The 24,394-nt window shown below is 34.1% G+C and overlaps 1 protein-coding gene across 1 annotated transcript; it reads left to right on the forward strand.

Annotated features, from left to right (window-relative positions):
* On the forward strand, positions 1 to 22,919 carry LOC150105540 (uncharacterized). Its single transcript, XM_090394874.1, has 5 exons — positions 1 to 105; positions 12,903 to 13,123; positions 13,355 to 13,511; positions 13,732 to 13,860; positions 21,033 to 22,919. Exons 1-5 carry the CDS (start codon positions 18 to 20, stop codon positions 21,422 to 21,424), a joined length of 987 nt encoding a protein of 328 aa, XP_090251000.1. The 5' UTR covers positions 1 to 17; the 3' UTR covers positions 21,425 to 22,919.
* The last annotated feature ends 1,475 nt before the right edge of the window (positions 22,920 to 24,394 follow it).

The following is a 24,394-nucleotide window of genomic DNA, read 5'->3' on the forward strand; positions in this document are numbered from 1 at the left end:
GCTGTAATGTATATCTCATGATGGCCACTCCGAAACATGCGTGGAGTTGTTTGCTTTGGATTGTCATTACTGTTTTTACTAGAACTTGTAGTGGCTATAATACATGTAAGTATTTTTTTTTTTTTCCAATTTGCTTATACGATATATTGGCTTGTTTGAGATACGCTGTGTAGCTCACGAACAATAGTTTCTTTGCGTGAGCTGCAGCAGTTGTTTCTCGAGCAGAATTACTTCAGACACTTCACGAAGTGTAACATAAATTGGCTTTGGTTTGTTTTGTTAAATTAATATCTAAACTGTTAGATATGTAGATCTCCTTTATAAGTGTGCATTCTTTAGTAGATGAAGTCGAGGCGAGTAAAACAACAGTACAAGAACCTCAGGTATACAGCGAGTCCGATAGAATTACTACTAAAAACGAAAAGATATTATTTAAATTAAGGGGATATTAAATCCTACATTGTTTTAAGACCGAATAAGAAACTCAAAGAGTTTCATGCCGAATATAGTAACTATAAACGTATCGGCGATTACTAGCGTAAGCTAAAACACGTAGTACAAACTAGAGCAACTCGTAGCAAAGGTGGATAAAGTTCTGATCGCTATTCTTAGTATTTTCCCATAATGTAAAACCCATCTCCTAGGAGATGTATGATGTTATACATTATGATGGGAGGTCACTACCCAGACCGGTTTCGATCTTTATTGAGATCTCATCAGTGAGTAGCTAGACCAAAATAATACTAAGGGTATAGCGAAAAGAACTTATATACTCCGCTATACGAGTTGTCAAAAAAGTGCCCATAAATTATTTAAAATAAAGAGCCAACAGGCTTCGTAAGCAGAGTATATGAGTTATTTTCGCTATACCCTTAGTATTATTTTGGTCTAGCTACTCACTGATGAAATCTCAATAAAGATCGAAACCGATGGGGGCGGGGGGGGGCTCTGAGAGGCTCTGCTTGGGGATAGGTTTTTGCCTATCTCTGAGTGGGGCCACCGCTGAGATTATGGCTCTGCTTGGTGGTGGGTGAGAAGTTCTCGGTGACAGGGGTGAGCCTGTCATTGAGTGGAACAACGCTGAGTTGGGCGATCTCTCGGGATCGTCTTATTTTTAGAGCCCGTTTCATTTATACAAAGATCAAAACCGGTCTGGGTAGTGACCTCCCACCATAATGTATAACATCATACATCTCCTAGGAGATGGGTTTTACATTATGGGAAAATACTAAGAATAGCGACCAGAACTTTATCCACCTTTGCTACGAGTTGTCCTAGTTTGTACTACGTGCTTTAGCTTACACTAGTAATCGCCGATACTTTTATAGTTACTATATTCGGCATGAAACTCTTTGAGTTTTTTATTCGGTTTTGAAACAATGTGGTATTTAATATCCCCTTAATTTAAATAATGTTTACATCTCCGAAATGAAGCCTATTGACTCTTTATTTTAAATACGAAAAGATATATTTCGAAAATTAACAGACATAAAACCATGAGGTTCTAACTCACAGATGCATTACCTTTTCAAATTTTAACAATTTTCTGTAAATCTCCAGATATGCAACAGTGGTGGCCTGATAGATATCAAGGTGATACTGCCAGATATTCCGAAACATGTCCGTCGTGAGTGAATCGAAAGCAGCTATTATTCGCTAGTGCAGCTCAGCGATGTCTGCATCTGTATTTGGCACATTTGGTTCATTATGTATATCACAGAAATCCATAACGGTCAGATTTGTTTCTTAGAAGGCTATGCGATGGAATTTGCAAGTCCAACTGGAAAATGCTTTATTCAGGAAGGCTTTCACGGGGTTAGCTTTTTGGGGTTACGTCATGCTGGAGGAAACATGTTTGTGCTTTCCGAAAGGAATGCATAATATTGCAGCATATTCAGGTATGTTGCCTGTAGCACTGCATTTTCCGTCACGGTATATTTCCTAAAATCCTAGAATGGATTTATGAAGAGTTGGTAGAAAATCTTTCAGAATCACTTCAAGCCGGTTTATATCCACTGCCTAGCAACCTGTTCATTTGTTTTTCTTTTCATAGAATAAATTTCTAAAACGTTAATGCCATGTCAACACGCTACATTGCTTATTCATATCTCTGCCCGAATCGTCTTCATACCGTAACCTAGAAATTTGAATTCAAAAAAGCAAAAGGCACATTGGTATAGTTCTGATACAACGACATGCAAGCACACAACAGCAAGCAGTTCGCTTAACCAAATGTGAATCACTAAACTTTAGTGGGTTTTTTCACTGCTAGTGAAAGCTCCCAATTCTGTCTGTTGTGAGCTCATGAAATTGATTAGTGTATAATCAATTATTAGTGCATATTATACACAGAATACCGATAATTTTCCGGGACTGCTATATTTTAATCATATTTGAGTAATGCAACCTTTCTCAAATTGTCGAGCTCTTAGAAAGGCGACCATTACCAACGTATGTGTAAATAATTTAAAGTTGAAAAGGCGTATTTTAACAGAATTGTGGTTTTATTTAGTTTAATGAGTTCCCAAACTTCATTACATTTATACAGAGCTTTTATAGTAAGGAATTGTCTTAGTGGTAACCATCATTTCTGAACCAACATCATATGAATCATAATGGGTCATCAAAAGCATTTTATTACATTCCGGGAAATAAGAAAAAATTGTTACTTTGTTTTAAATGAAACCGACAAAAGAACAGAATCCTGATAGCTGATTTAAAATACAAGCAGGATGGACTGTTTCACATGTTTGAAGGCGAATCGATCACATCAATTAATCACTTCTGTATTTAGCATTACTAAACCAGGTCTTTCCAGCAGACCGTCAAATACTACACGGATCAGATCGCCGTGAAGCGAATGTTATTTTGACAAGTTTATTCAAGTATTCTCTCTCTCTCTCTCTCTCTTTCTCATGGTATTCCACATCTCTTATTTAGAGACCACATTTCTAGAAAAGAAAGGCAACAGACAACCCTATCGTTTGTTAATAAAGTAACTGGAATATCAGATTGGCTTAAATAACTTGAAAGAGTTTTGTGATAAACTGCATGTTCGATATCATGTTTCGTCCAAAAATTCTTGTGAACCTAAAAGCGTAGCCGATTTACATCAATCGATCACGTCTAGAATAAGTTAACACTTCTGTTCACTAGAAATAGCTTATCTTGTTCTAGGGCAGGTAGGCAGGCAATTTTATATCGTCTAATTTTGATAAAGCCGCAAAAGATGGGAGTCTAAATAGTAAAGAAAAACGCTTGCCATGCTAGTTTTCGCTGAACTAAAAAATTTAAAAAGTTTAAAGTTTTTATTTTTTTCGATGCGAATTTTTTTAAAATTAATATTTGGATTATTCGGATATTTTTAGCAATAATGAGTAATTTCAAAATGGCATATTGCGAAAATATTATTTAAAATTGGTATATTATTATAATATAAATATTAATTAAGTGATTTTTTAATCATTTGAAGTTATCAACGAGAAGTGGAGAGAGGGATGGAGCGAGACGTGAAAATGAATAAAAGCACATAACGCTCCAGCATTTTTTTATTTTATTTTATTTATTTTATTATTTTTTATTTAGCACTATATCATTGCGTTGAATGGTTATGGATTATCAGTCGAGGGAGCGATTAAAATCATTAGAGCCTAAGGATAGCTTCTCGGAGTTCGTCTTCACTCGCATAGTGAAAAATGTGTTTCGTCTTCATTTAAAGCAGTAGTTATTAATTCTAATTTTAATACAAATGAAAACTATTCGACATTTTTTTTCTCAAAATATTAAGGTACATCAAACTCGGTTCATCTATTCTAAAATTGTTTCATGCTGGCGTACGGAAGGGCGGATCGGTGTTTTCTTGTAAACGCGTCTAAAATGATAAACAGCATCGTACAAATGTATAATGAAGAAATAAAAGGGAAAAATCGACAAAGGAATATTCAGAACTTCCATAACCCCTATAAGAATATTTATGATATAATACTTGATATCATAAGGCAGTGTTTGCCACAGTATGGTTTCGGATGCACCTTGGGCTCGCAAAAGAATTTTGGGGGATATGAGGCACTTTTTTTTAAATTTTGATTAAATGACTAAAAAAATTTTTAGAAAATTTTAAACAATAATGAGTCTCTTGGTATAATATCGACTAATTTCTTAGAGCTGCGTCTGGTTTGGTTGACGGCACACAATCGGGTTCCAACCGCTTGGTTTCTTTTAGAAACCATAGAAACTTTCTACTGTTTGCATTAACAGTTCAAGTAATTCAAAATTTGTATCATGTGACGAATGTACCACGTTATACGGCCGGAATAATGATCTTGCTTTTTTATTAGTTGTACAGTTGGTTATTAACAAATCTTGAAATGCATTCTAATAATAATTAATATTGACTGACTGACTGATTTTCCCTTTCAGTTGTTTCGACCGTAGGTGACTTTGTAGGCATTGTCCACAAAGTATTCCTGGTTGTGAGATTTTTACAGAGTAGTTCATCATTGCTTCTCCCCCCCCCCCCCCAAATTTTATCCGGGCTCTGGACAGGCATATGGCTTGGACGTATTCATGACTGTAATCCATGTGTGTTCACGGGGCCGGTTTGCCTGTTCTGGAGGGACGAAAAACCCGAGTTTCCGGGTGGGGAAAAAACCCTACATCCGTATGAGACCGGCTAACTCACCTTTCGTCGAAAGAGACCAGATAAAGGTTCCTCACGTCATAGACTGAAATCGAACCCAGCTCTTTTCGACCAAAGGGGCTTCGTCTACACTGACTGAGAGCTACGGAGTCTCTTAATTAATATTAAAAATCTTTAATTAATATTGATATCTTTGTTTTGCATTTTTTTTAAACTTTTTAACATGGATCACTAGTGAAAAAAGAGATGTTGAAACGAACGATAGAAATTAGTGAAGAAAACGATTATGGTAAAAGTGAGAAATAGCACGTTGATGCGTCAAAGAATTTGTAGTAAGTAATGAGTGTGAGCCATCTATAAATTTCTTAAAAGAGCCAACTGCAAAAAGAAAATGAAAAAAAAATCTGTAAGCTTATCCAAATTTCGATTTTCATGGACGGACGACAAACAAGTGCCTAAATACACCATTTGCAGCGCCGGCTAGAGCAAATTTTTGAGTGTGGGCAAGATTTTTTTTTTTTTCCGCTCTTCGGTCGAAATTGTATATGTATATATAAAAATTATATATATATATAGTGAATAAATAAATAAAATATTTTTGTGTTTATTATATAATGAGTACATAATTTTAACACAATTTATAAATATTGCATAAATCATATTTAATATGACAAAACAAATATGAAAAAAATCTAAATTAAGAATTAACAATTTTAATTATTTAAAAAAACAGAAACCTTTCTAGCCTTAATTTCGGCAAAAGACTTTACTATTTCTTCTAGATCAGTGTTTCTCAACGTGGGACGTACGCCCCACGGGGGGGGGGAGGGGGACAATTAGAAAATGATGTTGCATTCGTCACCTCATCACTGATATACTCAAAACACTCGCCATTGTCGGTGAGGACATCAAAATCTTTGAGGTGTTGAGGTGGGGCATGATCCAAAAAACGTTGGGAAATACTGTTCTAGATCTAATGTCTCGGCTATGTCACTTTCAATAGATAAAGTGGCTAAGCCATCTAATTTCTCTCTTTGGACATTGTGGACCTCAAATAATTTTTAATAAGTCTTAATTTAGAAAAATTGCGCTCGCTCATCCTCCGAGACAATATTTTTAATTAATTTAATAAATCTATTACTGAAATATCTTTTTGATCACCATCAGACAGAACAATTTCTAAGTCGAAACAAGCTTTTTTTACTGTATCATTATCGAATTTTAAGTTACCAATGTTAAAAAGAAACCCAAAAATTGATTCATATTTATTTAGCTGTTCAAATCTCTCAGTAATTGATGTTATTGCTGAATCAAGAATTACATTAAAAAATTGATTTGTAAATGTCCTTCAAAATTAGTAATTGATTCGTCAGGACATACATAATCAAATTGAGTTTTTACATGTCGAGTTCGTGTGCTGTCGTTAGTTGAGAAATCAGCATTTACCCAATATTTAGAGCAAAAGTTATGAGCTTGGTGCTTAACTTTCAAAAAATTTTTTTCGCTTCTGTATGACGTCAAGAAATTTTTCGTGATATCTAATGATTTCAAGGCTTCCAAAATATTGCAAGAGATATTTTACAATTGTTTGCTAGATGCATTGACTTCACTTAGAATGTCATACCAAACAAATGTGCCAAATATAAACTTAAAAGAATTAATTTTTTTTGCTAACTAACTAGCTTCCAATTTTGTTTTAATGCCTTGTTGCCCAATTAAGCTGTCATCTCCTGTGATGAAAATTAAAGCTTCATGTATTTCTTTTACTTGATTTCGTATTACTTTTACAGCTTCAACGTGACTTTCCCATCTCGTCGTGCATAAAGGTTTTAAAGTAAAATTTTGGATGTGGTTTAGAAGAACTTCCCATCGATGACTCGATGAAGAAAAGAAATTATAGATTGACTGAATAATGTCAAAAAATAAAACCGTATCTACATTGCAGCTTGCTGCATCGCTGAATACCAAGTTCAAGGAATGCGTACAACACGGAACCAAAAAACTCTAGGATTTTTGTTCCTTAAAAGTGCTTGTATCCCTGCATTCTTCCCCTTCATATCTGACCCATTGTCATATCCCTGACCACGGATATTTTGAATATTTAAGTTTTTTTCTTCTAATAATTTTATAATTACTTCAGCCATACCACTTTCTGTTGTATTATCAATTTTAATAAAATCTAGAAAATTTTCCTCTATTTGTATAGTATCTTGGGTTTCTTCATTTTTTTTTCCTTTTATAGAAACATATCTTACAATTAAGGACATTTGCTCCTGCCGCGGAATATCAGTGGTACAATCAACAATTATTGAAAAATACTTAGAATTCATTATTTTAGATACATTTTTTTAAAAATTTCATTACTCAGTATATTAATGATTTCGTTTTTTATACATTTCCCTAAATAATGAACGTAAATTTCATTGTTTTTTATGCGTTCTACATGTTTTTGTAATACGCTGTCAAATTTGGGGAATAATTCAATCAGTTTCAAAAATTTCCATTATTATTTGTATATAGAGTATCTGAACTTCCTCTGAACGCTATGTTTTCTTCTGCAAGAAATTTAATAACCGATATTATGCGTTTTAAAACATGCATCCAGTGTTGTTCTTTTTTAAGTAATTTTAACTGATGTTGATCGATTGTAGTTTCATTTTTTAAACGTTTTTCCAAATGAATCCATTTTTCAAAATTATTAAAATATTCTTGAGATTTTTCGTTGCGCTGAAGAACTTGGGACATATGTTTCCAATCGTTATTTCCTTCCGAAATTAAGTTCATAGTTCGAATATTAGAAAATAATTTGCAGCAGAAACAAAATACTACATTTTTTGAACTTGAGTAAATTTACCAAGATCTTTTAATGGTTTCATCGTTACTCAAAATCCTATTATAATGCGATACATGAAAACTTCTATTATGTCCATCGCGTGGAAAAAAAGTCTCTTTTGATTCAGCAGGAGGACCTCGTTTTGCTAATATATCAATTATTGAATTGAAAAAGTTTGGCCATAAAGCTGGATCGTCAAAAAGCTCGTAATTTAGTGTTGAAGTATTTGTATTTGAAGTCGAAGCTATTGGATGTTTCTCAAGAGCCTGATTATCATCTAAACACAAATTCGAATTTTTTTCCTATTTCCGAAAATTTCCGATTAATTTTGTTTCTTAAATAAAAATATTCTATTTATAAGAGAATCAAATTTTCTCAATGAAATTGGATCTAAATGTTTCTGTCCCAGAGATTATCAAAATAAAAATAATTATTTCGAGCTTATATAATTCAAATAAAATATAATTATCTTTATAAATATGTATATATAAATTTAATATTTTTTAAATATATGATATATCCAATTTAATTTTTTTTTAATTTTTAATTTTTTCTGCCTCCAGTATACATTGTAACATAAACTCTGCAAGTTTTCCGCCCTTTTACTTTTCCGCCTGCAACATTCGCCCATTCCGCTCGTGCCGGGCTTGACTATTTGTCATTTGTTACGAAATTCTCACAAATGAATGGACGAAATTATCCAAACTATTGCACTATTTAGAGAAAAATCATAAAGAGCACCAGGAAAAACGTAGAGTGTTTTCGAAAATAGACTTAAGCTATAAAAATTTCAGAAAAAAAAAATAATACATGGTATGACAGAAGGTGTAAATATGAAAGATATGGAAGCTTTATATCTTCCCTCATCTTTGCGAAGTTTGGGTTTTTTGCTCCTTGACTTCTCAAAAACACCCTCCTCCTCTTGAGGAGTCGCATCTACTGCGAAAATAAATATAGAACTGGACACCATACTAATTTCTCATCAAAAATAATTTCATTCCTCTGATTAAACTTTTTTTGGGGGTGGGGTGGGGGGGTAATGGATATTTAAGTAATTAGTGTAAGTATGTATATTGGATTCGTATAAATAAAAATGTATTTAATAATTTATAAACTGTTTCAAATTTTATTTAATTTATTATAACGCAAATGTTAAAAAATAAACACCGTTATAATGATTAGCGTTTGAATGATTTATAATTACTCCCAAATTGCCTTTGCATAAGAGGGAGTACACCAGTATTACTAAAATTTAAAAGGGGTACTACCGAAAGTTTGGGAAACACTGTTAAGTGAGTGAATAATACAAGACTGAAGTAAAGAAACAAAATATCGATTTTAGGATCGTTGTTCATTTTTAATACAATTCGAGTCCATTATGCTAGAAGATCTAGATTATTATTATTTTTTATTTTACTTTATTATTATTATCAGTTTTATTTTTATTTATTTTATAATAAATATAAATATATATATATCAAATAATAAAAAATATATTAAAAATATATAAAATATTTTTGATGTAGTATTGTCAAATGTTGGAAACTAGATAATGATTACTTTGTCCTAAAATTTTGTCCAGAAGAAGTAACATGAAAATCTCCTAAATATACTAAAGAATTTGCACATGTTTAATAAGCGCATATATGCTTTTATATATATATACTAGGGGGCGTAGCCCCCCCCCCCCCATGTTCCGGACTGGTAGGCCGGTTCTCCTTGAATTCTGATGACTCGAATTTTGAAAACTCGAAAGGGTCCCCCCCCCATAGAGCCCAACCCCCCAGTTCCGGGCTGGTAAGCCGGTTCTCTGAGCTGGTAAGCTGGTTATTTTTGGATCAGAAGCTCGGAGTTTGCTCCACCATTACCCCGAGTTGCCCTTTCTTGCACTATTTCCGAGTCGCCTTGTTGTTGCACTATTTCCGAGTTGTCCTCATGTTGCACTACTTGCTAAGACTTGAAAACAGCCATTTTTGTTCAATATTAGTTTTGTCTTATATATCTATAAAAATAGTGCAACGTTTAATATTTTTCTATTAAAAAATGTATTATTTTCCTCAAATTTTTTATATAAAAATAATTACACTATCCACACCAAATTATTATTATTATTAATTACTAATAAATATATATTATATTGTATGAGAAAAAAAATGGCGGCTCGAGTGTTAGTGATGCGTTTTGATCAGTGCGATAGTTTTGAATGATATTTATAGAGGTAAGCGTTCTTCATTTTCTGAAAAGGTCAAATATTTGCTACCGATGCTAGTAGATCGATTTGATCTAAGGGATATTTATATATAGAGGTAAGCGTTCTTCATTTTGTGAAATATTTGCTACCGATGCTGGTAGATCGATTTGATCTACGGGATATTTACCTTGGGCTCTAGGACCCATTTCTCAAACTTTATTCTAGTAGAGTTGTTGCCTTCTATCAGACATGACAAATCCTCTCAATGAAAGCATATTCGAAGAAGTTTACAGAGAATTCCTAAGATTAGGAAAACTATTGAGCGACAACTGGTCAGGAAAAGTAAAGCTGTTAGATACATCCCCCCCCCCTACAGCAGTCACAGAAGATATAATGGATGATTTTAATGAAGGATGTATGTTGACTGAACCAGAATTAAGTCACTCCACGAATATAGAGGATACTGCATCTCTGATTATTACTCCGCAGTTTTTGGAAACCAACACAGAATTCCAAACAGTCAAAAAGAAAAGGAAAATCTCTTCTACTGCAGATACACCCAAAATAGCGGAGATAGAACCAGATAATGTAATTAAAGAAAGGGTACCCCCAGTCATCCTAAGGTCCAAGGAGCACTGGACGTCCGTTGCATCCACACTGAAATCTTCAGATATCACCTTCATTAAAGCCACAAACACAGAAGAAGGGATTTGCATACAACCCAAAACATCATCAGACTACAGAAAAATGACCAAACTTCTAGACAACAACAATTTGCCATACCACACTTTTGCACTCAACAGTGAGAAAAATTTAAAAGTAGTGTTAAGGGGAGTAACTGAAACATTACAAATAGAAGACCTCACTGCAGACCTCCAGCTTAAGGGATTTAGCCCAATTAAAGTCAGCCGAATGCGGAGAGCTGATAAAACACCCTACCCCCTAATTCTGTGGAAATAAGTAAAGATCAAAAACATATATAAAATCTCCAAACCATTTGTGATCTAGTCATAAAAGCTGAGGCATTGAAACATAAATCAAATATAACCAGTGCCATAGATGCCAGAAGATTGGGCATGCACAACGATGCTGCAAGGCTGAATTTCGTTGCGTGAAATGTGGTGGCAGGCATGCATCAAATGAATGCCATAAACCTCGTACACTTCCAGCAAAGTGTGCAAACTGCGGAGGTCCACACCCTGCAAACTATAGGGGCTGTATAGCATTTCCCCAAAATCAAATGATACAACTCAAAACCAGTAAACCTCTTCAAGAACAAGCGTCTTCCCATCAATATTCTGAAATATTTGTGTGTGTGTGTGTGTGTGTGTGTGTGTGTGTGTGTGTGTGTGTGTGTGTGTGTGTGTGTGTGTGTGTGTGTGTGTGTGTGTGTGTGTGTGTGTGTGTGTGTGTGTGTGTGTGTGTGTGTGTGTGTGTGTGTGTGTGTGTGTGTGTGTGCCAGTTGGCAGCATTCTAAGAGTAATCTGTTAGATAACAAAAGACATCTGTTAGTGACGTCTTTCTTTGATCAGTGAAACCGTTTGTGAAATGAACAGTTTTTCATTGTTATTCAACTTAAATAAAAAAAATAAAGGTATCATGATTGCTTCTGTGAGTGGTGTAGATTGTAGGACAGATTACATCCCACCTTTTCTACGGACTCTACGGATTACCACTGAATCACATCAAAGAAAACACCAAATGTTTCAGCTAAATAAACATACTTTTAATGATAATCCCACCCACAAAAGGTTGTAAACTGATAGTGCATTAGTAGAGTGGGTCGACTAAGGATTAGATAATTCTGCAGTCCTGTTCTGGAGACCATATGTGGTACAATTTTTAGGACATTTCAGTCCTATAAAAAAGCAAAACTGTTATCATTCCGACCAATAAAAATCGTATACTACATAAATCTAAATTATGAACTGTTTAAAATAATACATTAAATCTGTTTAATATTTGTCATATTTAGTTCCTTATATTTATTTCATTAATTTGATGTGCTTAATACTTCTGCATCTTTTTAAGCAAGAAATACTATACTGCAATCTCCGCAAAATATAAAATCATTCGTATGGTATTTTAATTATTTAGTCAGTTTTGTTTGTTTGTTTTGTTTACACTGTACGTGCTAGTTTAGACAAGTAAAGAATTAATATAACTCACATTGTCAGTGGGTGAGGACGAGGAGTACTTTTTCAAATTTTGCTTAGGTTATACAAATGTCTTGGTGTGAAATGAATTCCTGGATGTACAATAGTCAAAGGTCAGAAGTTCGCAAAAAAGATGCAAACTTAAGTTGTAAAAAATCAAATAAAAATATAAAATAAATAAATAAAATAATAAAATACGAGGAAAACTCTAGACCAACCAGGATAGATACTGATGTACTATATACTGTAGGCTTGCAACCTTTCGAAGGTGGATGACAAAAAAAATAAAATAAGAATAAGAATAAAATGCTGCATCTTATGATTTGCTCAAATTCCCTCCTTTCATCACTGCTTCTCTTGAGCTCCTTTTTTGAGCGTAAACTTTACACTCAAGAAAAAGTTCCTCCCACCCACAAAAGGTGATAAATTTAAATACATTAGCGCAGTGGGTGGACTAAATTTTTTTTTAATGTTATTGCTAATCTTCTTATTTACTTTATTATTATTTTTAACAATTCGCTAACTCAGTTCTAGAGAACAAACATGGAACTTATTGAAGCCATTTCAATCCTCCTAAGCAGGACAGTGGTCTCGAGCCTAAGTACATTCCCAAAACATCCATGCCCACAGCGATATGAACCCGTAAATTGTTAGTTGGAGAGTACCACTCTGCTAATCAAACCCACCAAACTTATATTTATCAGTGATTACGATTTGAACAAGTTACATAGGTAGCAGTCAAGCATTTGAAAAAAAAAAAAAATTTCTGTTAATCAGTATATGTTGTGTGTGTGTGGGGGGGGGGGGGCTCGAGCGATGTGATAATTGTGCATAGTTATCTAGTGGTGCCATCTGGTGATGACAGAAGTAGGAACTCGTGAAATCAATGCATTTCATACATAAATCACCTTAGTTTATAAGCTACGTCGACTTCACCTATTAATCGCTGATCCGCGTGACAATTTAATTTTTTTTTCTGTTAAGATATAGACTTTAAGTGGTTTTAATGTAGAACTTTAAAACCATATATAGGAATTTTGGTTTCTTTTTAATGTTCTCTTTCTCTCTCTTGTATATGTATAGTTTATCTGGATAATGACTGCAATGAAGAGGAAGACCTGGTCACCTATTACTTGGCTGCGAATGGCCCAAAATCTGCAGCGATACTGAAGCCTAGTGCAAACGACCAATACACTTCAGGAAAAAACTGTACTATAATTCTCGAAGCTCCACTAGGCTATGGCATCACAGCAGCACTACAAGTAATTGATTTTGAATATAAGGATTGTCGAGACCATCTGACAGTAAGTATATCAACTGTCATTTTTATAAGACCTAAATTTCATAATCAAGCCAGTATTTTTCAATAAAGGAAAGAAAATAAAATCGTTTAAAAGTTTAATGGCGAAGTGCAAATGTAATGGAAATGAATAACTTGTTACAACAACAACAAAGAATAATTAACAGATTTATTTCATTATGGTGAAATCTTAAGATTAATAATAATATAAAATATATTTTACATTCTATTTCAGATGCAGAATGAAACGTTCTGTGGACACAAAGATTTCCCAGATGAAAAAAAGGCATTTATTGTTTCTAGTCCTTTGGAGATAAGCTACTCCACGAGTTATTCCCAAGGGGTTCATAATAAAAAAGGCTTTGTCATCGTATTCACATCATATTCGAGATGTAAGTCCTTTATCGATTGTATTTTCTCAGTGAATCATTGCAACAATTATATGAACTGGCTTGGGATAATGCTTTAAAATATTCGGACATATAATACTGTTAAGTTTGTTTTAAATTAATCTTAAAACTCTTACCCATGTAAATGAATTCATTAAAGAGAAACATTATGTCAGTTTAATAACTACTTTTTTTTTCACTTTATTCTTCTCTTACTTTATAGACGGGGTTTGTGGTAAAAGGCATTTCCAGTGTCAGAATAAGAATTGTATCTGGTCTGGACTGAAATGTGATGGACACAATAACTGCGGTGATCTAAGTGATGAATTTATTAAACAGGGCAGAGGATGTAGTAAGTGACGTCTTTTATCATTATTTATGTATTTTATAATATTTTCAAGATATTGGTCCCCAGAAAAGAATTAAATCATGAGACAATGGTATTGTGCAATTTCATTAACCATAAATTAAAACCGCTATTTATTAAATAAACGTAAAATTTTCGCTTAAGTGTCAGGTATCTTTAACATTAATTGAATACAACAGAATCACACTCATACATAATAGGAAAAAATCAACAATTGGACACTAATATTTTAGTAAGGCGACAGCGGTCAAATAATTCCTAGAGTACAAATTTAAAAAAAAATATATTAAAAATAGTAAAGACGAATCAGAAGAGTATTCATAATATGTATTCATATTATTTTAGCGCTTTTATACTTTCCTTTTATGCACGTCTATTCTCATTCTCAAGCAAATATTGATGTCATCCTGTAGCGCCATCTAATGTTTAAGAGAGCAGTCATTTAGTTTACTTTTTTTTTATAAGAAAGAATTGTATAGGTACATTTTATAGAAATACAGTGAAAAGCAAACTGTAACATCGCAAAATAATAATAATCAGGTTTGTATTTCCGAGTTGGTTACATTGGCAATGTAACCAACTCCTTATTGTGCCAATTTATGAAAGCTACCAAACTGTCGGTCTTAAATAATGCATACTAAAAATGAATATAATAATTTAAGTTTAAATTTATAATAATTTTAAATTATTATAATATATAATGAAGTCAAAATAATAAAGTGTATTGAATATTATGTCTAAATAACGTACAGTTGTTTTAACGCTATATGAAATGTGTTTATTATTATTCACTAATAATAATAAAATGCAGCTCTACATAGTTTCGAGCTGTTAAAGGTTTAGCTGGCATTTACTAATTCAAGTACGCGGAGCACAAAAACAACTACCAGTATTTGTTTTTTCTATTTGAAAGTTAAGTATTATAATTTCCAAATATCTAGCATGTTCGCGACAGAACATTCTTCTAAAACGAGAAGTAAAAGTTTTTGAAATTAGCGTAGTAAAAAAATTAGGCATAATAAGAGTTTTAAATGTAAACTCCATTCAGCAGGTTTCAATTTGCAGGTATGTGCAATACACCGAATTATATTTTCTGTTAATACTATTATTATAAAGCATCGTGATTTAATATACCTATTAATGTCTTGTTTTCGAACAAAACTTTACCGCAACTTTTATGCGCTAATTAAATTACTTTCGCTGGTAAACGAAAAAAAAAAGACAGCTTTACTATAGAATTAATTTTAGTTTACTGAAATTAATTCTATAGTATAAAAATAATATTATCACGAAAAAAAAAAGACAGCTTTACTATAGAATTAATTTTAGTTTACTGAAATTAATTCTATAGTATAAAAATAATATTATCAAAAAGCTCATAATATTATGAGCTTTTTGATAATATTATTTAGTCAGAGAAAACTGTAAAGTGCATATGATTTAATAATCCTGATAAGCTAATAGAGCCATGAAGTGTTATTTCTAATTAGATACTAAAAAAAAATCAGAGATGAATATAGTAAAAGCACAAAATAATAGCTTAACTTACTACTCAGGAGACTCACTAACGTAATATCAAAATAAAAAAAAAAAACAGTAAAATAAATGATTTATGCCTTTTGTGATACTGCAGTGTTTCATGAATAACGATGAAATGAGAGAATGAAAAACTTGTTTCATAACTCATTTTTACTCGTTTTTAAGCAACCGCCAAAGGTTGTATATCGTACGTTAGCACAATGGGCGAATTATTATTATTATTATTAGATACCTCCAGGGAGTCCAAAGACTCATCGAGGGAGAGTGTGCCAACAGCATCGAACGATTAACCCCTTCCAACTACTAACCGCGCTCAAACTTGCTTAACCTTTTGCATGAGCTATTAGTAGCAGAGGGTATGTTGGTTAGACGTCTAACGGTTTTTTTTTTTTTGATAATCATCATGAAAATAAAGATATCTTGATTTTTATGATGACAGAACTTTCAAGACAGAATTATTTTCGGTCTTGAAAGTAGTGAGGACTATTTGGAAATCGAAATAGCCTAACTTTCAATTAACCAGTTGCAATTTTGACAAAATAATATAATGGCACGAATGATGTAGAAATAAATTTTACATTTCAAAATTTTTATGAGTGGACTCCGTAATAATTTAATAAAAAATAGATGCATAAAATAATATTAGATAAATTATATTTTTACTTATGAAAGTGGTATAATTCAAAAGGCAATATAACATAATACATTTAAAATAAGAAATGTATTTATGCCTTGAATATTCATATTACAATGGATATGCACATCCTCATGGTCCATCTTCAAAAGAAAGATGTATGCTTCGATTCCAGTGTCCGACAAGGGAAGCCTCTTATAGTTATTTTTTTTTCCCCAGCTGATTTCAGAATTAATGGATCACAAAATAAATAAAACGTATATCTACACATGCTCTATAGACGTTGTATAAAGGAGTTCATTTGTCATTTATTTAAATAGCTCATTATATTTATAAAAAATGAGAAATCATTTAACTAACAAAATTTCCACATATTGGAGAAATGTGAAATTGTGGATTTTTTTCCCTCCCGAATAGACTCATTTTTAATTCCGAAACATAGAAAAATTGAGCAAAACACACACACACACACAAAAAAAAAAGATGGATTAAAAGCATCGCCTTCCATCAGGTCACAGAAATGCGCAAAACTGCGCGATAATGGAGGATGGAGAGTGGCTACCAGCTCGGGAAATGAAAAAAAAAAAGGTTCAGATGAATGACATTTATTTTAATTCATATTGCCAGGTATTTGTTTTAATATGAATAAAACAAATATGAAAATAATTTTTTTTTCTGTTTTTAATGGGTTATAAAATGCACTTTTGCATTTTGTAACCCATTGCATTTTGTGTATATATATATATATATACTTTTGCATTTTGTGTATATATATATATATATATATATTTGGGTCTTCAGTATATATATATATATATATATATATATATATACTGAAGACCCAAAACATTATGATCATTTATGATGTTGGTCTTTCACTTGCCGCCAAAACATTAACGCTACAAGATTTCTAAAGGTTTCTTGTGGTATCAGGTACCAAGAGGTAACCAGCAAATCCTTTAACTCTTGTAAGTTACGTGGTTGAGCCGCCGCAGAGCGGATCTGCTTCCGACACAAACCACAGATGCTCGATTGGATTGATGTCAGAACAATTTAGAGGCCACTGCTTCCTGGAAATCCGGAAACCATTCTCGCACAATTCGGGCAGTGTAGTATGGTGCATTATCCTGCTGAAAAAGGCGCAACCAGAGGGGAACTACCGTTGCCACTAACGGATGCACCTAGTCTGCAATGATGTTTAGGTAGGTGGTAGACACCATAGTTTCCTGCACATGAATAACTAGACTCAGGTTTCCCAGAAGAACATGTCTCCACGGGCTAGTTTTCGTTCCACGGTGCATCCCCCAGGTAAACGACGCACACGCATCCGGCAGTCCACATGGTACAACAGGAAACGAGCTCCATCGGACCAGACGATTCTTTTTCCACCCATGCAAAGTCCAGTTTGATGCTCGTGTGCCTATTTGAGGCGCTTTCGACGGAGAATCGAGGTTAGCATTGGATACTAAGAGCAGCCGGCAGCTACTCAGCTCCTTTTCAGCAGGATTCGATGTACTGTGTGTTGTGACACATTATACCCGTCACCAGCATTCAAATTACCGGAGAGTTGTGCCACAGTAGCCCTTCGTTCGGTTGGCTCGTGCCATCCGAGATAGCCTTCGCTCACCTCGAGCCTCGATGAGCTGTAGTCGGCCCACACCTTGCCGGCGATTCGTGGTTCCATCCCCCCCCCTCCTCGGATCACTTTTTGAAGGTACTTGCCACGGCTGACCGTAAGCGCCCCCCCCCAAGCCTTAATTATCTTGGAAATGCTCTGACCAAGTCATTTGGCTATCACAATTTAGACTTTGTCAAACTCGCTTAAGTACGCTGTCCTTCCCATCTGAAGAATAAGAATAACACTGATTAACAGAGCGCTGTATTTATTATTATTATTATTATTATTGTTCCGGGAAACTCCAAGGAGTCGACAGACTCATCGAGGGAGGCCCTAACATCATGTCTGGAACAACTATTCAACATTCACACAGTATCTATCATACCTTGCCTTGAACTCATTCACGGTCGTAGCACCCACAACAGACTCTGGTATCAAGTATTATTTATACCGTTTCATGACCTGCACACGCGGCGCCGTTTCTATGCAGCTACTTCGATTTGCATGAAGACGCGCTAGTCATAATATTTTGGCTCTTTTATGTACAGGGTGGTTCAAAATTCCAAGTACAAATTTTGAGGGGAGGTAGAGAACATCAAAATCAATCACATTCACACATGAAAGCATGAACGGGAAAACGCCACCCGAAAGTGATAGGTGGCGCTGTTCTCCAGCGCTCCAGGTGAGCAATTAGGGTTTCCTCATTTCCAAGTTTTCGACGTACGAAGAACATGCGTCGTTTTACGGACTCTGAGGTGATAGACATGCACGTCGTTTACGGGTTAGCTGACGGTAATAGACGAGCCGCTTTACGAATATATCGCGAAAGGTACCCAAACATATGTATACCGCATCACCAAATATTTGCGCATTTGCATCAAAATTTGTGTGACTACTGATCATTCAGGGATCGCAGGCATGATAGTGGGCGGCCACGATCGACTCGAAATCCCGCCATGGAAGAGGAGGTGTTGCATGCGATGGACAATAATCCAGAGACAAGCACACGTGCCGTTGCCTCTGCTATAGGAGTATCTCAATCCAGTGTATTGCGCATTTTTCACTCTGAGTCCTTACATCCATTTCATCTGCAACGATGGCCGAAGATTATCCTTGACGTGTGGAATTCACACAGTGATTTCTGAAGAAAAGTGCCGTATACCCGGATTTTCCAACGTTTGTTTTGTTTACGGATGAAGCGTCATTTAGCTGTGAAGGGATCTTCAATCACCACAATGCTCATGTGTGGGACCATGAGGATTCCCGGAACAATAATAATAATAATAATAATAAATACAGCGCTCTGTTAATCAGTGTTATTCACATGCTGTGCGATCACATGCTGCACAACAACGCTTCGCCATTAGTGTATGGGCAGGTATTGTCACTGACTGTTTAGTCGGCCCATACTTGTTACCACCCCGACTGGATTCCCGGAAGTATCGGACCTTTCTGGAAGAAGTTCTGCCAGATTTTTATGGGCAGGTATTGTCGCTGACTGTTTAGTCGGCCCATACTTGTTACCACCCCGACTGGATTCCCGGAAGTATCGGACCTTTCTGGAAGAAGTTCTGCCAGATTTACTGAACAATGTTCCAATGACTGTGCGTCGGCAGATGTGGTTCCAACACGACGGGGCTCCAGCCCATTTCGGCATTTCTGTGCGTCAGTATTTGGACAGGTCCTTTGGGGCTCGATGGATTGGGTGTGGTGGACCAGTCGCATGGCCCCCACGCTCACCTGATTTATCGAGCATTGATTTCTTTCTGTGGGAGACCCTTAAAGCCATGGTGTAGGAAACGTCTGTTGCCTCTGACATGGACCTCGTGGCAAGAATCGCCATCGCCGCTGTTATTATCCGGGAAACTCCAGGTATTTTCAAAAATGTACGGCAATCAATGCATCGTCGGTGTCAGGCATGCACCATTGCTAATGGTCGTAATTTTGAGCACCTGATGTGAAACCATGTTATGTATCCAACTACCATTGAACTGTTCAGTTTCGCCTAATAAAGTTTTTTTACACTACTTCTGCCTTGTGTTATTTCTGTGTCTTTGTCCTTGTTAGTACCTTCCGGTGGCGTTTCCGGTCATGCTTTCCTATGTGAATATGGTTGATTTTGATGTTCTCTACCTTCCCTCAAAGTTTGTACGTGGAATTTTGAACTCTGTATATTATATGAAAGAGAGAGAAAGAGGGAATAAAATTCACAGCATATCTGTCCAGACCAGGAATGGGAAGATATCCAGATATCTTTCAAAATTTCATATTTCTCGTTGTGATGAAAATATCGTTACTTAAATGATTTCTCATTTTATACAGATATGAAGAGCTATTTAAATGAAAAATGAACTCGTTTATACAACGTATATAGAGCATGCGTTGATATACTTTTTATTTATTTTTTTGCATTATTTTTATAGACAAGAACTATAATTATAATCATTATTATCACAAAGATGACTTTATTTTTAATTTTGGTAATGATACAGTTATATTCCGTGTGTGTGTGTGTCTGTGTGATATGTTTCAGTGAAATAGTAAAGTATTTCTTTTAATTATTTGAACAAAATAATATTATAAAACTTATTAAAATTTTGTTTTTTTACATTATGGATATTGTTTCTGGGAAAACACCCATGTTACTCCTCTTAACAAACTATTATATTTAACTTTTATATTTAGATTCTTAGGGCATTGTAGATGTATATTTATCAATAAATATATGTTGGATAGAGGACAAGAAATTTGCACATACCTTTTTCTGGGTGTTGTAGCTCTTCTTCTTTTGCGTTGTCCAAACTACTGTCTGTGTGTGTGGGGGGGGGGGATTTTGGCAAGTGGGAGAATTGAAATAACAATTGAAATGCCGACTTTGCTGTGAGATTTCCGGTATTGCACTACGTGCTGGGCCACTTGCATTTAGCGGACGCTTAGTGATCGCCGATACTTTATAGTTTACTATACTATATTCGGCAAGAAACTCTCTGATTCCAATCTTTGAGTTTCTTATTCGGTTTTAAAACAATGTGGGATTTAATATCCCCTTAATTTAAATAATGTTTTTGTTGCCGAAATGAAGCTTATTAGCTCTTTATATTTAAGTATTTATTGATAAATATACATCTACAATGCCCTAAGAATCCGTGAGAAAAGAGCCAATGGCATTTAAACTGGGCACTCCTAAACAGAAGCAGACAAATACCCGTAAATATAATAATAATAATAATGTTTAAGCTAAGGGATATCCCTTAACTTAATTTATTAACTTAACTTAGGACATCCCTTAACTTAAATATGCTCATGTCGCCGAATTGAAGCCTTTGGCTCTTCATTATAATTAATAATAATAATGTTTTTTTACAGATTCGTGGCTAATCACTACAATCGGAGTTGCCAGTGGACTGATTATCTTAGTTGCAGTCGTAGTCATCGGTGGATTTTGCTGGTACAGAAATCGCCATCTTTTCACAATGAATTTCGAGGATATACCTCAAAATCGAAACATAGCCGAATGGCCAGCACATTACGGAACAATCCCATACAACCGAAATCGTTCTGTGCCGGATATTCCTGGAATTAAAACTATGGTACCTTATCTTAGTAGTAGAATTCCCGAAGCAACTGCTTTACTGTGCGATGTGCAGGTACGTGAGAATTTGCATGCTGGGAATGTGCAACAGAAACAAAACAACTGCTCATTAATAAAACATTCCGAAAGCGGCCCCACACTTCCTTTACCATGTGACAAGTCGTAGTTCACATTGGTGATCATTTGTATAAAAAAAAAAATCGAAGAACTTCACCAGACGTCAATGGACATGTTAAGATCGAGAAAGATCTCTAATTCTTAAGAATATCAACACAGTTCGCAATCTCAATAAACTATGATTTTATCTTTACTAATATCGAATCCCGCAAGAAATCATTCCACGAATACTCGAGTTTTTTTTTAATGTAGTTCGATTGAGTTTACATTCCCAGTTCATGGTCAAGAAGATATTTTTTTTCAGTTCAATAATTTAACAAAAACACATGAATTCCGTATTTAGTTATTAAGAAACTGCTTTGGGGAGAATTTTCTAAAACTATGGATCACTGTTTCCAAGAGGTAGAAGGGCAACTTAAAAGGTATCTTTCAGTTTCTTAACGTTATTTAAATCATTATAATCCCCGGGTAAAATGTCTGATTAGAGATGACATCAGGTTTTTATGGAATCGTATTATCACAACGTTTGATCTCTGCCTTTATGCTGATTACTGAATATAATTTTGAGATAACTGATTTTAATTACATTTCAAAATTTTCACTGTCACACCAAGGGCTGGTACTAACCGTTTAAAAAATAAATAATAAAAAAATAATAAATAACGCCCATTTTTAAATTTCTCGGAACTGTACATTTTTCTAACACTTATTAAACTGGCATTTTTATTTATTATTATCATTTTTTAATAATTGGATACATTTGGTATTCGTTTATGATTAAAACTATTTCAAAATGATAAAAAAAGGAGATAAGATTTTTCGCATACAAAGATGTTCTATTTCAAAATACAGAGCGCTAATTATCCCATAGATCCGCGTGATAACTGATATTTTCTTTCTTGAATGATTCATTGAAGTTACATTAAAAATACAGGAAAAATCCCATACACAATATTGTAAAATCTGTGATATATTGATACTGTGGACGAGTTCGAGACATAAGAAAGAAGTACCATATTGCTACTTTGTCTCGAACAATTGCAGTAGATGAAAGGCTGTTTCACAAAGTAGATGCAGGATGAAAATATGGAAAAATAACTGATTCAGGTGACTTTGAAAGGAGTGAAACTGGTGAATGGTTGTTGTACTTGTTTGATAGGTTTGCGAAACACGAAAAAAAATTATAGATGATATAATTATAATAATATATGAATTAATTTAATGACATAGTGTCGATAAAGTGTACTGAGTAAAAAAATGCAGTACAGTATTCTGTACGTTTTTGAACAAACGGTGAAAATATGTATCATAGAGAAGTTCAAAGTAACGAAAAGTAGAGGAAACGGATGTGGACGTTATCCAAGATTTCTACAGGAAGTTGCCCAGTTTCAATTAAATGTATCAATAAATTTTAGAATACATACCAATTAAATAAAATCAAAAATTATAAAATTACCAATTCTAATTTAGTATGTATTGTTTCAGCAAAATAAACAGCTGATCTTTTTATACAACTATTTGCAACAATAAAATCTGAAATTCATTCAAACACTGTGATTTGAATGAATTAAAAGTCGTTGAATTTATTTTAATACAGAGAATGTAATAAATAATTATAACATTCTTGCTGTTATTCTAATTATAATTATCTTCTTTAATTAATTTTATATCTGGAGTAAATTTCACTGGAACTATTTATTGAAATTAATATATTATATTCATAATTTTTCCTGTACTTCTCCATTGAAATACCATTCACTCACTTATTCTGGAAATAAAGAAAGTAGCACACATTAAGTACGGTTCTGTTCTCATAAATGTTATCTACAGATTTTTATTACAGATCCTCAGAGTAGAAGTCATTATGTTTATAGTAGCTTCATGCCTCAACTTTAGTATTAATAATCAAAGATGAAGCATGGATAAATACCAAAAGTAAGAATACCATAGTTTATGCATTTACAGATTATGTATTTGCATATGAATAGAATACTAAAAACCAAAATAGCTGAACACTATTATATACAAGCAAAATAATTCTCTGCCTATTGTCTATTTTGTATACATGATCATAAACTTCTGGTTCAAGGTAAAGAAGTGTGTTCTTGTATACTAAGTTAGAAGATACTAGAAAGATATAAGCGAGTACACAATACGAAGATGTTTCTAAATGTATGTAAACATTATTACAATGCTATATTTCAAAGAGTTTTTCAGCTAACAGAAGGAAAAAAACAAACTTATAAATATACTACGACATATTTACTACACGTAAATACGTCGTAGTACGCGTATAGTAAATATTTACTATATATATACTTTACATATGCATATAGTTGATTATCAGAAAATATCAAAAAATCAGAGCCATATCATTTACAAGTGCAATTCAAGAAAATTTATTATATATAATCAGCTTTAATCTTGTTATTAAAAACTGAAGTGACTGAGTTTAATGGTCATAATAACGCGCGTATAAATTAAAAGCTTTAACTTGTTTCCAGGGGGAAGAATCCACTAATGTCTTCTATTACCATAGGGAATAGGCCAGGCGTTTTAGCCCTATCTAACTTTTGGAGACAGAGAGGGCAGTTCAATCTCCATCGGTAGCCAATTAGAGAAAACTGACCGAAGACTGTCACTAACATTATACACGGTATTAGGCGAAAAGAGGCCATTGACAAGTACTGTTAGAATTATGGACCATCTCATGGTCCATAATCCTAACAGTATACATATTTATTGTCTGAAATAGTGTCGGTTCTACGGTCGATTTTTTTGAGTTTACGGAGTGAAACACCCGAGTTTCTGATAGGGGAAAAAACCGCTTGCCCGTTCCAGAGATCGACTAACTCGGAAACCGGATGAAGAAAGGCTTAGAAAAAGTTCCCTTAGTGGGCGACTAGAATCGAACGTACAGCACTCTTTCTTCGGGCAGCCTAGTACCATAGGCGCATAAGCCACTCCAAAGAGCTGCACAGGCTTTGGGAAAAAATATTTAAAGTATCATTAGACTTTA

This window comes from Typopeltis vanoorti, chromosome 6 (genome assembly GCF_054136105.1).
Source record: "Typopeltis vanoorti isolate ZY-2024b chromosome 6, IOZ_Tvanoo_1.0, whole genome shotgun sequence".
Taxonomy (NCBI): Eukaryota; Metazoa; Arthropoda; class Arachnida; order Uropygi; family Thelyphonidae; genus Typopeltis; species Typopeltis vanoorti.

Bases quoted from the DNA above. Each gene is read 5' to 3' on its own strand.
- LOC150105540 (XM_090394874.1), top strand. From the start codon at position 18: ATGATGGCCACTCCGAAACATGCGTGGAGTTGTTTGCTTTGGATTGTC. The intron at 106-12,902 runs GTAAGTATTTTT...GTATATGTATAG, and splicing joins TTGTAGTGGCTATAATACAT to TTTATCTGGATAATGACTGC. The intron at 13,861-21,032 runs GTAAGTGACGTC...GTTTTTTTACAG, and splicing joins TAAACAGGGCAGAGGATGTA to ATTCGTGGCTAATCACTACA.